At 31.8% G+C, this 15,781-nt stretch overlaps 2 protein-coding genes across 16 annotated transcripts in view; both read right to left on the bottom strand.

Annotated features, from left to right (window-relative positions):
- Nucleotides 1-202: 202 nt before the first annotated feature.
- LOC100866278 (NAD kinase 2, mitochondrial) lies at nucleotides 203-4,134 on the bottom strand. 8 transcript variants are annotated; one of them, XM_086911999.1, is made up of 6 exons: nucleotides 4,002-4,134; nucleotides 1,833-2,130; nucleotides 1,429-1,752; nucleotides 1,282-1,360; nucleotides 948-1,212; nucleotides 203-857 (listed from the first exon to the last, which is right to left on the bottom strand). In XM_086911999.1, exons 2-6 carry the CDS (start codon nucleotides 1,922-1,924, stop codon nucleotides 628-630), a joined length of 990 nt encoding a protein of 329 aa, XP_086768125.1. In that variant the 5' UTR covers nucleotides 1,925-2,130; nucleotides 4,002-4,134; the 3' UTR covers nucleotides 203-627. The 8 variants fall into 8 exon arrangements, with proteins under 8 accessions (XP_086768125.1, XP_086768130.1, XP_086768124.1 ...); XM_086912004.1 differs by having other exon boundaries at nucleotides 1,833-2,078; nucleotides 4,002-4,133; XM_086911998.1 differs by lacking the exon at nucleotides 4,002-4,134 and adding an exon at nucleotides 2,867-2,980.
- The window catches only part of LOC100866165 (bromodomain adjacent to zinc finger domain protein 2B), a 136,623-nt gene continuing 124,036 nt past the window's right edge, over nucleotides 3,195-15,781 (bottom strand). For 5 of the 8 annotated variants that reach the window (XM_086911992.1, XM_086911994.1, XM_086911990.1 and 2 more), the window contains 16 exons: nucleotides 15,492-15,557; nucleotides 14,825-14,869; nucleotides 13,734-13,787; nucleotides 12,559-12,757; nucleotides 12,369-12,488; nucleotides 11,721-12,294; nucleotides 11,426-11,645; nucleotides 10,602-11,340; nucleotides 10,253-10,513; nucleotides 9,674-10,172; nucleotides 9,242-9,587; nucleotides 8,260-8,381; nucleotides 8,046-8,187; nucleotides 7,825-7,955; nucleotides 6,637-6,921; nucleotides 3,195-6,445 (listed from right to left, as the gene is read on the bottom strand). In XM_086911992.1, coding sequence (XP_086768118.1) covers nucleotides 6,268-6,445; nucleotides 6,637-6,921; nucleotides 7,825-7,955; nucleotides 8,046-8,187; nucleotides 8,260-8,381; nucleotides 9,242-9,587; nucleotides 9,674-10,172; nucleotides 10,253-10,513; nucleotides 10,602-11,340; nucleotides 11,426-11,645; nucleotides 11,721-12,294; nucleotides 12,369-12,488; nucleotides 12,559-12,757; nucleotides 13,734-13,787; nucleotides 14,825-14,869; nucleotides 15,492-15,557 — 3,981 coding nt within the window. In that variant the 3' untranslated portion in view covers nucleotides 3,195-6,267. The remainder of the gene's footprint in view (nucleotides 6,446-6,636; nucleotides 6,922-7,824; nucleotides 7,956-8,045; nucleotides 8,188-8,259; nucleotides 8,382-9,241; nucleotides 9,588-9,673; nucleotides 10,173-10,252; nucleotides 10,514-10,601; nucleotides 11,341-11,425; nucleotides 11,646-11,720; nucleotides 12,295-12,368; nucleotides 12,489-12,558; nucleotides 12,758-13,733; nucleotides 13,788-14,824; nucleotides 14,870-15,491; nucleotides 15,558-15,781) is intronic. The other 3 variants (XM_086911997.1, XM_086911995.1, XM_086911996.1) reach the window with 3 other exon arrangements.

Genomic DNA, 15,781 nt, shown 5'->3' with positions numbered 1-15,781 from the left:
TTAATGCAAGAGATATATAATATCTGATATATGATCTTTAATGCATGAGATATATATATATATCATATGCGTTTGTATTATCTTTAATAATTTAATTATCTTAAATAATTTAATTGTTGAATACGAATATTGAAGGAATACGAGAATAATTAATTTTGAGAATATTAAATTTTTTTGATTTTATATCAAATATAAGATTATATTTAAAACAATACTTTTAATCCTTTATTTTTATGAGATAAAGTTTCATAAAAAATCTTTTATATTACATATTATTTTATATTACATATAATTATTCTTTCATTGGTTCCATTATACTGTCCATTCTTTGAAATAAGAAACGTCAAGTTATAATAAATTTGCTTGATACAATGAGATCATAAAAATAGTGAAATGCAAAACTATAAATGATCTGACTATTGAAATGCAAATTCTAATAAAATTGTAATAATCTGTAATTGTGCATAATATAAATATCAAATTAAATACGTTTTACAAAATTCCAAAACATTCTAAAGTACAAAAATAATATTCTGTCTTGCATTTTTATAATCTTTAACGCATTAAAATTATTGATAGTTTCCTTAATTCCTTGATCTAAGTCAATAGAATTTTTATAGAAATAAGTTACTTTAGGACTAAAGATCGCAAAGAATCTTCAGGATAAGTTTCCATTACTGCTGTAGCGCCAAAATTAAACGGTATCGCTATGCCACCATCAAGAACTATACTAGCATCGTAACACTGTGATCTTACTGTTAACTTATTACAAAAATTTCGGGGATGAATACATTTTGGTACAGGCCACAAATCATTTACTATCATATCTCTTACGACATAACATAATTTTGATTCCTCTAAAATATATTATAATTATGGAAATAATTATTTTGTGAGTTGTTTATATATAGTAATAGTTGTTTATATGTAAATAATATTATACTTACCTGCATCAAAATATAAACTATCGTTAAAAGTAGAACAAATTTGATTAATTTCTTCATTAGTAAATTGCTTCTCTTTATTTAAAAGAGTCAATATTTCTTGTACTATTTGTGGATTAACACTATTTATCGATTTATACCATGATGTTGACCCTGTTCCTGTAGTAATACATAAACCAGAGCTTTTCACCAAATGATATTTATCATCATCATCAATACTTATAAGCAATGAACTTGTTTTAGCAGAAAGTGTTTCTGCTATAAATACCTATATACATGAAAGAGATGTTAAATTCTAAATTATTAAAAAATATATGATGCATTTAATGAAACTTACTTCATTTAATGCTAACCAAGGCAAACGCCTTACTTTTGGTAAATTATTTGACATTTCATTTTGCTCTTGCATATAAAGTCTGCAACGATGAAAAATTTTTTTTCAACATATAGTATTTTATATTATAAATTGACTCAAACTTATTACCTTTCTCCACCTGCAATGCGACCTTTTTCATGTGTATGAAAAGGAACATCCCAAATATTATCTCCCTTTATTGTAGTACGAATTCTTCGTCTCATTATTACGTTATAGTAACCTGCTTTTAGCATTTCGAAAATATCAGATATACTTTCCGTATATTTCACTGGTAACATAAGATATCCTTCGGATTTTTCCGGACATGAATTAATACCAATTATTGGTTTTTTGTTATTAAATATCATGTTTGATGCCAATAAAAATGTACCATCGCCACCGATTGGAAGAATTAGATCCGCCCAAGCAAAATTCGAAGGATTTAAATTTTTCCTTAAAAATTAATATTAATATTGTTATTAATAATAATTTTTTTCTTTTCAATAAAAAATTCCTTTAAAAATTATATATACCTATTTATTAGTTTATATTCTATATTCAATTTTTTTAAAATTTCAGTTACTTGTTTTTTTACGTTTTCGGTTGCTAAATGGCTAATCATCATAGAATCATAATCAGAACCTCTTTCTTTTAATTTCTGTTTGAATTGTTCTTCACTTAAACTTGGTTCTCGTATTTTTTCAAAATAATATCGCGACAATTTTACTACAATAAGTATTCGTTTTGGTACAAAACTCGATTCATTTCGCAAGAATAATCTGAAATTATTATAAACATTGTTCTTATGTGGTTGTAAAAATTGGACAGCTCCTGAAAAAATATAAAATATGAATTAAATCATTAATTAATCTTAAACAAACGCTAAAAAAAATTTATAATTAGAGATAATAATAAATTATAAATTATAAATTAACATTTTTCATGTCTTATGTATCATGTGTTATATAAATATTATGCAATATATTATATTACTATGTAATATGTGTATAATACAAATAATCAATTATTAATTTAATAATAAAAAATTATTTATATAAAGTCGATTTTTTTATTATATTTTCAATTATTTTATTTATTATCACATATTTTATTTAAAATATTTAAAATATTAAATAGAATATTTTATTTACTATAATTTTTAAAAAAAACTAAATTTTTCTATAATCTATTATATTGCATAAAATTTTTTTTATTTTTATTATTGTGTATTTTATATTTTATATTCAAAGTATTTATATAGTGATATATAATTTGATATTAGTTTATTGATATATAAAATATACTTTGATTATTCTATTATTTGAAATCATTCAAATTAAAATACATACTGAAGTTATTATTAAAATTTGTTTTTTGTTTTTATTGGAGCTCATTGACATTACGATCACGGATGTGAAATTAAACATTATGTAAAATTCACTTACTGACAGATCTTCGAAAATGATTGAGAGTCGTCATCGCATGACGATGAAAAAATGTGTATGTCAAATGCGTGCAAATAATGTTACAAAAAGTGATGTGTTAAGAACATTAAAATATTCCTAACCTCTCTACGAACAGTAGATACTATACAATCAAGTGCAATGTTTGCATTCACTCTATGACCATAGAAATAAATCTTGAATGTAATGAAAAACTAGTATGGCGACCGCGGAAAATATGAATGCGAGTATAATTTTTGTTTCTATTGATAAAATAATAATTTCTTGATAATTAATTAAAATAAAAACGAATAAAAATATAAAATAATATTGTAAATTATAATAAGAAAAGCGATTCTATGTTTCTTTCTGTTTGTGAGTGAAAAAATATGAATCATTTCAATAATCTTTGTTTTCAAAATTCAGTAATTGAAATAATTTAGAAAGAAAAAATTTCACTGTACAGATACACGCTTCGCTTACACTTTATTAATTCATTTGCAATACATTAATTAAGTCTGTTTAAATAGCATCAAGGCTACCTAACGTATGCCTTCGTTTATACTATAGACAATCATCTAACTTAAACACACACTCTTTTTGTCTTTCGATAATCTTTCGTACACTCTCATTCTCTCGCTCTTCCGTTCTTTCTTCGTATTCTTTTTCTCATTTGCGCTGTTTCTCATTTCTCTTTAATCTGTTCCATTATCGATATCATTTATCGTTATTGTTATTACCATTGTCATTATCATTATACCATATAATATATCATAAGATCGACGTTAAAAACTAAAATTCGTATAAAAAGCGTCGTTATTCATACTAACAATGTAACTGTACTATTTAAATAATAATTGAATCTTAAAAAATTATTTGTTCTTGTTGTTGGTGGTAGTGTGTTTGAATGTATGAGATGTTTAATGCATCGAGTATAATACGAGGATGCAAGGCGTGCATAAAATGACACATGTATTTATGCATACATTTATGTCGATTTATATCCTAAGAACTTCGGTAAGATCGCGAAATGCCCCGACATTGCGCTCACATATCAAATTACATAATATATCATATGTTTTTTTATCATTTACCATTATGAAAAATAACGATTGTTTTAAAAAATAAAAAGCGTATGTTGATGATTTATAGAAATATAAAATTAACAAAAAAACTATAAATTTTCACATATATTTGTAGTATTTGCAAATGAAGAAATCAATAATAAAAAAACGCGCGATTTATTCATTACGATCTTACCGGTATCAATCGTTCTTAGATTATATCAGGATGTTAATACATCCATTTTGCGTATCCAATTGCATCTCGCATATTTTTTTTTTTAATCATCTTTCACATTGTAATCGTTTTCACACGGCATTTTATAATCTAGCTAATACTTTTACATACTACGAATGTTTAGCACATATCACTACGGCCGAACCAACTCTCTCTCTCTTTTTCTTACTTACGCTCTCTCTCTCTCTCTCTCTCTCTCTCTCTCTCTCTCTCTCTATTTCTCTTTTCTTTAACCTTCGTTATTACATAACTATCCGCTATTACGAGCAATAATGTACATCAATTACATAAAAAACAAGATATCATTGTGTTAATCGTCTCAACGTCACGCGATGGTCACATTTGCGAAGGTACCGCGGTTTATTAATTAATTCAAAACTTACTACCGACACCATCATTCATACGTAGTAGGTTCTTACAACGCTCTGACGCACGATATTCATTTCGAAACGTGTTTGGGTTGTTGTTCATCATCCCGGGTACACTGCATGTGAGATATTACATTATTATAATCCTATCGAAAAATCGAATATGTCGCTTAAAAAACTGACGTATTATTACGAACAATTAAACGAGGTCCTGTTTGGAACTCGACGCGGATAAAATTCAACGACGCTTACATTTCATAATAATGCTATGCATCATGTAGGAATTTAAAATTGCTTTAATTTAAAAAAAAAAAAAAGAAAAAGGAGAGAAAAAAAAAAAAACGGAAACACGATCGTTCATTGCTTGCTTTAAAATTTATAATTTCATTCTTTCTTTGTTAAAAGTAACGTGCCATTCAACGTATACAATTACTCGTTCATTAAAATAAATAGAACTTTAATATATATTGCTTTTAAATATGATATTTCGAATTCGAATGATATTAGTTGAGTAATTGCAGTATTGATTTAGGATATGCTAAATTGATTTTTTAAAACATAGTTATTAAAAAACAAAAATTGTATTTGATTTTATACATTTTCAAATACGTATTTTATTTATTTAAAGTTTAATTTTCTTTTTTGCAAATTATTTAAAATTTCTTTTAATGTAAATAAAGATTCACATTTCTCTTGTCAAAATTCACATCGAGTTATTAAATTATTATATTTGCATGTAATCATTTAATCAATAACCATGTACGAGTCAAAAAATATTTAAAATAAAAAACAAATCAATAAAAATTAGAGACAAAATCCGTGGAATGGCATAAATTATGTCCTTAATTGGAAGATTGACTTCGTCGTCATGTTGCATATCTTACTCTACAGCAAATGTTACCCTTATCGTGCTGATGTTTTCGTGGGCAGAGGTGTTACGTGTGTTTTACATGTTTCATGTGATGTGACTATCTATATAGTATACATATACACTATATTCATATTTATACATATATATTTATATTTATTTATATACCTCTTCTTTTCACATTCATTACTTTGCAAAATATTTCTTTTGCCGGCACTAAGCCTGTATAATACAATCGCAAATTACATCTTGTTCGCTTAGGCAAAATTTACTTGTTTTACTTGGTAAGTACAGTGACCATCTGCATTGCATTTCATTTCTACTCGAGGAGAAGGTCGGGTTGGAGGCTTCGATAGAGTATCCCACATATGGATATTTTAGTCGCGTCGATTTTAAAAAGCTCCAAATCACAAAACGTAATTGTATACGTAAAATCTCTGTTACGGCTTCTGGCCTCGATAAAGCTTCTCTTATTTATCCTACTTACAATCCTTATGAGGTTCGTTAAACGCAACTTGAGTTTTGTTTTGTTCGGCAGAAGCGTCTCGACGAATATAGAATTCTTGTAACATCGCGTTTTTTAAGTTCATCGTTGATGCTACAGAGAGAAGTACGGGCCGTTAAAAACGTTCGCCACCATTAGATTATTTTCGAGCATTAAAGTATATGTATGGTTAGAATGCGAGAAGCGCCCACGCGAGCGTCGATTACGGGCGAATAACGAATAAAAGATCAGAGGCGAATAGAACACGCACGTAACGCGACGCGCACGAAGATGTACCCGCATTCGTGGAGTTTTATTATTATTTTTTTCTCTATTAGAATTAAAGTTGTTCAATCGACCGCTAGAACGAGGCCGACAGAGCACAGAGAAAACAGGTCTCGCGATTAATCTCTTCGATGATACTCCTAATGATACTCTTGAGGGTTTTACCCTCTAGTAGTAGAAGTGGGCAAAACTGTTGCAGGTGTTGCGAGAGCGAACCGAGCCTCAGCTATGCGTTTGCGGGTGTGGAGGTGGTGCGCCAGTAATCTCGGTCCAACGCATTTCGAAGAAACTGCGCATCCCATGTCCGGCCTTCCCCACGGGACTGTCGTCCTCGTTGAATACCTCGCAGTTGATGAACATCTGTCTGACATCGGCGCAAAACTCATCGCGAGACTTGTACCTGTATCGAGAAGCACTCTTTGGAACATGTTCGCAATTTTCCAATTTTTTCGGATTGAAGCTGACGATCAAGTTAGAGCTTTTTTCTAGAGATCTTAGGTGAACTTTTTTTTTTATGTTTAGGGAAAGAGGCATTTCTAAATAGAGAGTACGTTCAATTAACTAGTAGTCGTTGGTACGCGTGTAACTTACACGGAATCCTGCAATTTCTTCTTAATAGTACTGAGATCCATGGGTGTTTTAATAATTTTCTTGTAGGTAGGAAACTGTTTGGTGTTCACCGGCAAGAGGAACGGCCAGGCCTCGTCCTGTTGCTCCAACTGTTCGAGTAGCACCTTACAAGGAGCCAACTCTCGTTGTTGTTTCTTCGTGAGCGTCCTATTGTTTCCCTCCTTCCGTGGTGAGGCAGTTGGGGTTGCTGGTTCCGATGAACTGACGTCCTCTACGTGTGTGTTCGATGCCGTTGACGGCGTTGGACTGCGACGCAAAACAATAGAAATTATTTGCACGATTATCTTTCTCGTTTGCAGGAGGTTTTTCCGTCTTAAAAGCTTCTGGACGAATGCATTAAGATTCGAGCGTGTATTTTCTGCTTGAGACGGGTACGTTGTTCTCGATGGAACATTTCGTCTTTCTGACTCTTTGTCTTTCGTTCTATTTGGTCTCGCTTTTTTCTCTCTCGTCGTTTTTGCCCTTTTATGGTTTATTATTAATATTATTATTATTACCAGTATTAATATTATTATTATTACCATTATTATTATTGTTATTATTATTATTATTATTATGATTATTATTATTATTATTATTACTATTATTAGTATTATTATTTTTATTACATTTTTATAGAACCTGAAGACAGCTCTACCGTTACGACGAATTTTCTAAGAAAATACCCCCGTTAGTCGATGATCGTAACACACTGTACGAAGTACAGGGTGTCCCCCGACGAGAAGAGATATGACACGATAGTATTATTCATAGAGATATAGAATATCACTCGAATGAAGAAAAACCTACCTATCGGTAATTTTTAATATATGAAGAATATTAACTATATATAATCTATCGCGGAACACCCTGTATGAAGTAAATATTTTCTTACAACATAATTTTCGACGAGTATGTACGATATGGGTCGAAGATGTAAATCGAGTATAATCGCATGAGAGTGATGTGTATGCATTTATGTTCGTTCGTTTTAAAACAGTTTCTTTTTGTTTCCTATTCGATCGGAAATTGGTTGTTCGTTTGCGTTCGCTGAATATTATAATTGAGTCATAGTTTCGTAGTTATTTTCCCTATTGTATATTTATGTCAAACATTGTTAAATCAGCGTGTTGACAGTGTTTGTTTTTTTTTTTTTTTTAACGTAATCACCTAGCTGGTGGATGATCAGAACTTTCACTTTCTCTGGTGCCTCCCCCTTTGGTATGACTCCTTCGACTACTATTTCTCTTCTTTGGTTGTTTACTGTGGCAATTAGAACAATACCATTTTCCCCTTGGCATCTAAAAATATGAGATAAGTAAATTAAATGAGAATAACACGTTTCTTTGAAGAAATACATTCACATGTATGTATAATTGATAAAAACTTACTTTTGGCATAACAGGATTGTGGCAGTCAGTGTGATAAGCCCTTGGACAGAGTTCACACAATACTAAGTTTTTACCAACTCTCTTTCCACATACCAAACAGTTTCGTTCCCCTGTTGCTTTATTCATGCATTCGTGACAATACCTGAAATATTCATAATTGTTTAATTACAAATGAACTTATCATTGTTTGAATATTTAAAATATGATTTCTTACCAGTCACCATCAGGAATGTTTTCCATTTTTGGACGGAAACAATAAGTATGATAGCCGCGGTCACAACCATCACACAGTAATAATTTGTCTTCGTTATCTCCGCTATGACAAAATTGACAATTCTGTAACAAGAAAAAAAAACTTTCCAATTTAAAATGATAAAACACATATCTCAGAGATATTGATTTCAATTTCAGCATTTATTAATTAAGCATTTAAAATTAAACCCATTAATGCAATAAATGTTAATCAACAAAAAATACATATAATAAATAAGAAGATAAACTTTAACATTCATATAATATATAAATATATAATTAACAAAATTAGCGTAAAGTATTTAATTTTAGTTTATTTGTATCATGCATTTTGATTATTATATAATTTAAGGTATAACTAAATTTAGTTATATAAATGGTGGATTGGAATAACTGAAAATTTGTATAAAATAAAGCCAAAATAATAAAATATATTTTAAGACTATGCATATAATTATATAGTTATAACTAAATATAGAAACTATTCTACAAAAGGAATCATATAAAGCATTAAAGGAAAAAATTAGTAAACGATAAGCGGCATATTTTCTTGCATGCTACCGTTACGTTAGACTCTAACCACCATTTACTACATCAATGTATTATTTTTCTTTTAAATTATAGCAATTTTTTCAAAATGCATTGTAAGTTTTATGTTAAATTAATTAATTCTCTAATATTTTATTTTTCGTTAATTCACAACTATGACTGCCGCATTATTCGCACTTAAAAATATTTATGAATTTGTTTAAACTTCCTTACAATATTATATTTGAACATATTACGGAAAGTGCCACGATAAGAGCATTTCGTTTGACCAAACATTTACCAATCATTTTTGAAAGCGATATGCTCTCTGTGGTTCATGTGCAAGGAAGGATAGAAGAATCACGCAGGAAGTAAGAAGAGGGTACTTTGGTTAGTAAGTTAGTGCGAATACCCACAGAGGCCTGAGAAGTAGTCAATAGCTGATTGTATTGAGTGGTAGCTTTGAGTGAGACGCAGCGGTTTCGTAGCTTGACGCAGACCGAGTTTCTAGCTGGTGTTAGACTCACAGCCTTCATGATGCTCTTGTCCCAAGCGATGCTAGCCTCCAACATATAAAGTGCCATGGCCAGCTGAGCGGATGTATGTGCTCGAGCTGTTGCCTCTCGCCAGTTGTTTAGCCCTCTTGGTGTTGTTTCTTCTTGAGGTACTGGGGTCTGATTGCTCTGATCCGAATTATTCGAATTCGCATTTGCAGCAGCTGCTTGTTCTGCCTTTAAAGCCGCTAAGTTTGGATCTCCCGTGCTATAATTTTAAATAAATAAATAGAATGAAATAAATAGACTCTCAATTAAAATTTGCGATATTTAAATCCTAGATAAATATCTTACCAAACACCTAACGGTGGTTTCAAATATCTCCTCTCTATAGCGGCCTCTAGAGACAATAACCTTTGTCGTGCTTGTTCAACTGCACTGATTTTTTCCATTTCGTTCAATTTTTCAATTTCTTCAGCCTCCTCGGTTCCTGCCCGTGGAGGCAGTTTCCAGCCTTTGACCTGCATACTGGCATTTGCAACTTTATCTTCTAGGGCCTCAACTTGTTCCAATAATTGCGCATCTACGCGTAGCGCAACTTGCTCACTCCAAACTGCCGGATTGTCTGGTTTTGGAATTGGCGTATCAGGTTCATCGGGTGTCGCTTGAAGTTCTGTAGCAGTAAGATTGCCAGGATCCACATTGATCTTGCCTGTAACAGCTAAGAAAGATTCCATGGTCGCCCACGTTGTACGTTTTAGTTCTTTCTCGCGAACACCGCGAGAATGAAGATGTTCCAGCAATTCTTGAAACGTATCGACATCTGTTATTCTCCACCAACCATATCTTAAATCTAAAACGAATAATATAACATATTAGTATAATTTAAGAAATTTAGATAATTTAAGAAATTAATTTTCATATATTACTTGCCATTTGGTACTGGTTTAGCTTCTCCAGGAGGTGGTAAACCATGAACTTTTAAATATTCAAGTTGCGCTGCTTCGTCTTGAGTCAAAATTAAAGGAGCAGGACTATCACACCTATCGTAATTTGGACTAGCCGGTGGAGGAAATACTGGTATTCTTAATTCAGTTGGTTCGGCTATTCCAAATATCTGTTTGGTACTTGGTCCTGGAGTATCACAAGTTTCCCGAGGTAAAATTGAGAACCAATTCGATTCGTTACTGTTATCTGAAATTATTAAAATAAATAACATTAGTACAATACTATTCAATTTTTTGGATATTTTTTAATGTATAATAGATTGAGAAAATCTTACTAGAAATAAAGGTACCATTCAATTCCTTCCCATTATGAAGATTATTCACATGATTGAATTTATCACCGTTTGGAATTGTTTCAACAATTTTATCTTCCATTATCTTCACCGCTGGTTTCATATCTTCATCCGTTTCGTCATTTTCTTTTTTTGTTTCTTCTTTGACATCCACATCCATATTAATTACTTCTGTTTCTTGTTTAATCTCTTCGGATGTAACATTGGTCTTTGCATCGGCCATTGAATTATCCAAATCATTCTTTTTCTCTTCTTTAACATTCGTCAAATTTTCACAATTTTGCATAGGCTCTTTCTTACAATTAACATCTTCAATTTCAGATTTCGTTTTCTCTATTAAAGGTTTCATATCTTCTTGATCATTTGAATTGAACTTCTTTTCCTTCTTTACGTCATTAGGAGCTTCATTCTCACGATTTTCGACTTTGGTGTCTTCTTGTTTTGTTTCTCTTTTCTCCTCCATCGATACGTCTTTGTACTTTTCGTCTAATTCAGCCTGCACCTCGAGAATTTCAGGTTCTGCGCTTTCCATGGCCTCGACGAAAATGCCACCTGCGCATGCTAACTCCCAATATCTTCTCCAATACCTATCTTGACCAAATATGTGGGCTCGTAGTTGCTTTGAAGAGCTATTCAATTTTTGCAATTGTTCTTCTGACTGTTTTAATAATTTATCCAACTTTTTACCGAGCTCTTCACCAGAGAGATTTTTGTCTTCCTCCTAAATTATACAAATTATAAGTACATACAATAAAATCTTTATTCAATAACAGATCAATCAATATATTTTAAATTATATAATTTACCTCCTCAGGCTGAGTTCCTTCACTCTCATTTTCGGACATATCTTCAACTTCATCTTCATGATGAATCTCATCAGGAGTGGGTGTCGTACCTACTGCTGTTGACGATGTGTTACCCTCCTCATCGCCCTCTTTCTTCTCAATCGTAATGGTGTCTCCAGTTTTATTAACTATCACACCCACTGCTTCCATTCGTACCTTTCGACTATGTAATTGTCTCAACCTATATAAATATTCAGATAAAAGTATTAATCTCACTCTAAATATTCATAACCTTAAATCATGAAAAAATACCTACTTTCTTATCTTTGTGTCCAACACGAATCTTTCTTTTCTTAACTGAGCTACTGTTTCCAAGCTTCCTTCGATCTGTCTGATCACAGCCTTGTTCTGCAATAGCTCGTTACAGAGAAACGCGAGCATTTGTGCCTTGTGCGTCGGATTCAAAGCTAGGAATGGTTTGTCTCTCAACCTTTCGGACATTCTCCACGTTTCGTTGTTATGCAAATGCTCGTAAAATTGGGCGTTTTTGCCCGAACAGGTCGAAGCGTAATCACCACCATTCTGATGATGATCGGCAAATTTCTTATCGCGTTCCCGTTCTAGACATACTCCTGTCAGAGCCTTCACCTCTCCTGTCGCGTTCGCGTATAAGTAGATTCGTAACACCTCGCTGATGTTGGCATGCGTTATGTCAGCTTGTCGGAGGCTTTGGCCAAGGCCTGTCGTGTGTCTCGCTGGTTGAGGGATTCCTGGATCCTCGATCGCGCATACTAACAGATGTGTCATCACGGACAGAAGCTCTTCCTCCGCTTCCTCGTCATTGAGCAACGCCAATTGAAGGCTTTTTAGACTTGGGAGCGATTCCATATCTAAAAATGAAAATTAATATTTGAAATACATGAAATAATGATTGCTTTAAAGTTTTATTCGAACAATCGCTTACCAAAGCCTAAAGTCTCGCCGAAATTATGCAGAAATTCGAACACCATCACAATGTCTGCAAACGCTTGGCCGGATAATTTCAGACCAGGTATTCGTTTTAGTTCTGGCAGTGATCTATGATCTGAAATCAGAAAACTCAGTACATGTTACAGAATTTACAAACCATGAACAAAAGTCTCGCAAAGACATACCAGTTAGTTCCATGTCTTCAACAGGCTTTCTGATCTGTTCGACCAGTTCCATCTCCATCTTCCTCTGTTCGGCGCGTTTCTCTTTCGTTGCTATTCTCTCGGCTCTCGCCTCCAATCGTTTTTTCTCCCTTTCCTCCATTTTTCGACGGTTTTCTAACGCTCGAACCAACGCCATGTGCTGCCTCCTTCGTTCTCTTTCCTAAATTATTCAACGAGAAACCATTGAACCGAGAAAAAAGATACATAGAGAATCAACGACATTCCATGCAGAGAATTTCTCGTAAAATATTTTTGTTAAAAGCACAACTGTGGCACACACGGGCTACAACAAATTCTACGTTTCCAAGGTGTTTCAAAAGAGGCTACATTTGATAGTAGACTTTTGTTCAAAAACACCGTGCAAAACTATTCTTTTACCCAACCTGTTTCAATTTTTATAAGTTTGATAAATTTTTTCAATGATCAATGCGTTTTGACTTTCATGCAGCATTTTATCATTTTTTTCTTTTTTAATTTCTAAAGATATAGATTTTTCATTATAATCGTTGATTACGTGAGATACAAGTATCTGAATATTCTATCGATATAATCGAAGCGAGGAATGGATATGTTATCACCGAAGAACTGGTTAGTGAACGTGAATCTCACAAAAAAAAAGCATTAGTATAGCTCGCGTGGCAAAATATATTGTTTTGAACGCGATTTTATATCGCGATGGCTCGTAGAGGAAGCGACGAAGTGCAAATTAGTTAGTTTTAGCTAGTGATTCACAACTATATATATGGTAACTTTAAACTCGTCAAGTTGATCTATTTTTTTTTTTTCGTTATTTATTTACATATTCCTAATAAAAAAAAAATTCTAATAAAATTATTCAAGTGAAATATTTAATTATGAAAATTTCAAATTAAAAATTCTCTTCTTAAAATTATAAAAGTTAAATCTTCAAATTTATCATTTAAATTTAATTTAAAAAATAAAATATCATTTAAAATATATTCGATTTTAAAATTTAATCTATCGATCATCAAAGACGAAGGACCGATAAAAATTCTTTCATTTTCTTTTCTTTTTATTGGTGTTGTAACAATGACGAGTTTAAAATTTGTGTAAATTCGACTCGTTCCATTTTAGTAAAGTCGTTTTAATTAAACTAGATTGGGTATGAGACATACCAGCTCGACGGTGTAGAGCATCTCGCGCTGCTTGGTGAGCTCCTGCATGTACATCTGCGGCACAAAACACATCCACAATCCACCAGTGCTCAAACTACCTTACACGGTCAGAACAATTCGTTTTCTTTCTCGGGCACGCATTTATCAATCATCGTTATAAAAAACTGAATTTTTTCAAATCGAAAAACATTGAAATCAATCAGCTTCAAACTGTTTTTGTTAATAATCCTTTTTAAAATTAGACAAAAAAAGATTGGAATTGTGTTTTTCACAATGATCAATTCATATCGTTGTAAAATCAACATCGTTGGTCAACATTGATTAACGACAATTTTCATATATTATGTTTTTTGAAAGAATTTTTATAAATTTTGGAAATTTATTCGAAATCATTCTAATAGATCCTTCAATCCATATTGTTGCTACGTCAAGACCAAACTCACACCCGTGTCTCAAACGAAACTCAAAGCAATCTTAGATCGCGATGTTCGAGAAACCAAAGAGACGAAATTACAGTTTACACACAAAACTAAAAAAGCAAACACGTATAACAGAACTCTGATATAGCGTGTCTTTATATGATTTATAAAAACATCGATAATTGTGGATCTCCTCACCGTCGTATAATTTTATTTATTTTTTTTTTTTCATATAAAAAAACAAACGATGCGATTTTTAATTAAAAATAGAAAAAAAAACGATATAATAACGTTCAAAAGAATAGCAGATTATATGTGCATATTTTAAAAATAAAAGAGAAAAAAAGTAACAAAATAAGTAAAAAATAGTAAAAATCTAAATATGTATATATCAAGATGAAAATAGAGATATATATAATATATTATAATTTATTAATCGCGTAGGAGATTTGTAAATAGAGAGATGAATGAATATAAGCGATATGTAGATAAAAAATGTGTGTACATAAAACGGAAGCTTGTATATTTCTACGAGAGAAATAAAGAAACACACACACTCGCACACCGTCTATTCTACAGCAATGATATGATTCAAGAAAACGATCCAAAAAAAAAAGAGAGAGAGAGAGAGAGAAAGAGGAAAAAATAAAGGAAAATTCGTTTTAAACTCACCTGTTCTTTCAGCATAACTGCCTGCTGCCGCTTCAGCTCGCGTTCCTGAGAAATCACAGAGAATGCTCGTGGTCATTTTTCTCTCGTTCGTTAAATATTGTTCTTCTAAAAAGCAACTAATGAAGTTGAAGAGGCGTATGTATTTTTCACATGGAACAGAGTGAGAAAAGAAAAAAGAAAAAAAAAAAAAAAAAGAAAAAAAAATAAAACAAATAAAATTCGACGAAGGAAAGAAAACTCCGGGACAAAAACGTAAATTAAGGCAAAAAAGACAAAACACGCGATTCTCGTACGAGTTGATTAAATTCGAACGACAAATTAAATTCCACTTTCAAAAGAAATTTTAAATTCTTTTAGAATGTTTGAAGAATCAGTTTTTTAAAACAGACTTTTAACACGAGAGGGAAAAAGAAAAATAAAAAAAGTTATAAATTTATAATTGAATCTACGATAAAAAGAGAAAAGAAAAAGAAGAATCGAATAAACGAATTGGAAGTTAATTTATCGGTAAATAACGTTGTTACCTGGAATAACGTGAATAAAGTTAGGAAATTTCCAGGCTGAATTTTTATTTTTGAAAAACGAGCGATAGAGAATGAAGGAAAATGTGAAGTACGGAATAGTAGAGAGAAACCAGGCTAACGTGTAACAACGATTTTAGGATTACCTGTTGCTTTCGTTGTTGTTCTTCCAGTCGTATCTTCTCCACCTCTTCCTGCCGTTTTTTCCGAGCCTGCGCACATGCCATATACACACGTCACTCTCATCCGTCATTATTTTCGAAGGGTCAAACTTACAGAATTTCTCTTTTTATTTTTCTTTATTCTCTTTTCGATTTAAGCGCGATACCAGAGAACTTTGTCGTAGTGATTTTACCGATCGTATTTCCATCTTCCTTATCGACTTAAAACGATAACGCGGCAAAAAGTTTAACGTTTAAATTCACAGATGACGTTG

Source organism: Apis florea, unplaced genomic scaffold (assembly GCF_048593485.1).
Source record: "Apis florea isolate Af1SG1 unplaced genomic scaffold, ASM4859348v1 contig_3367_pilon, whole genome shotgun sequence".
NCBI lineage: Eukaryota > Metazoa > Arthropoda > Insecta > Hymenoptera > Apidae > Apis > Apis florea.
Note: the sequence above shows the minus strand (reverse complement) of the source record. Positions and strands in the feature narration are given on the sequence as shown.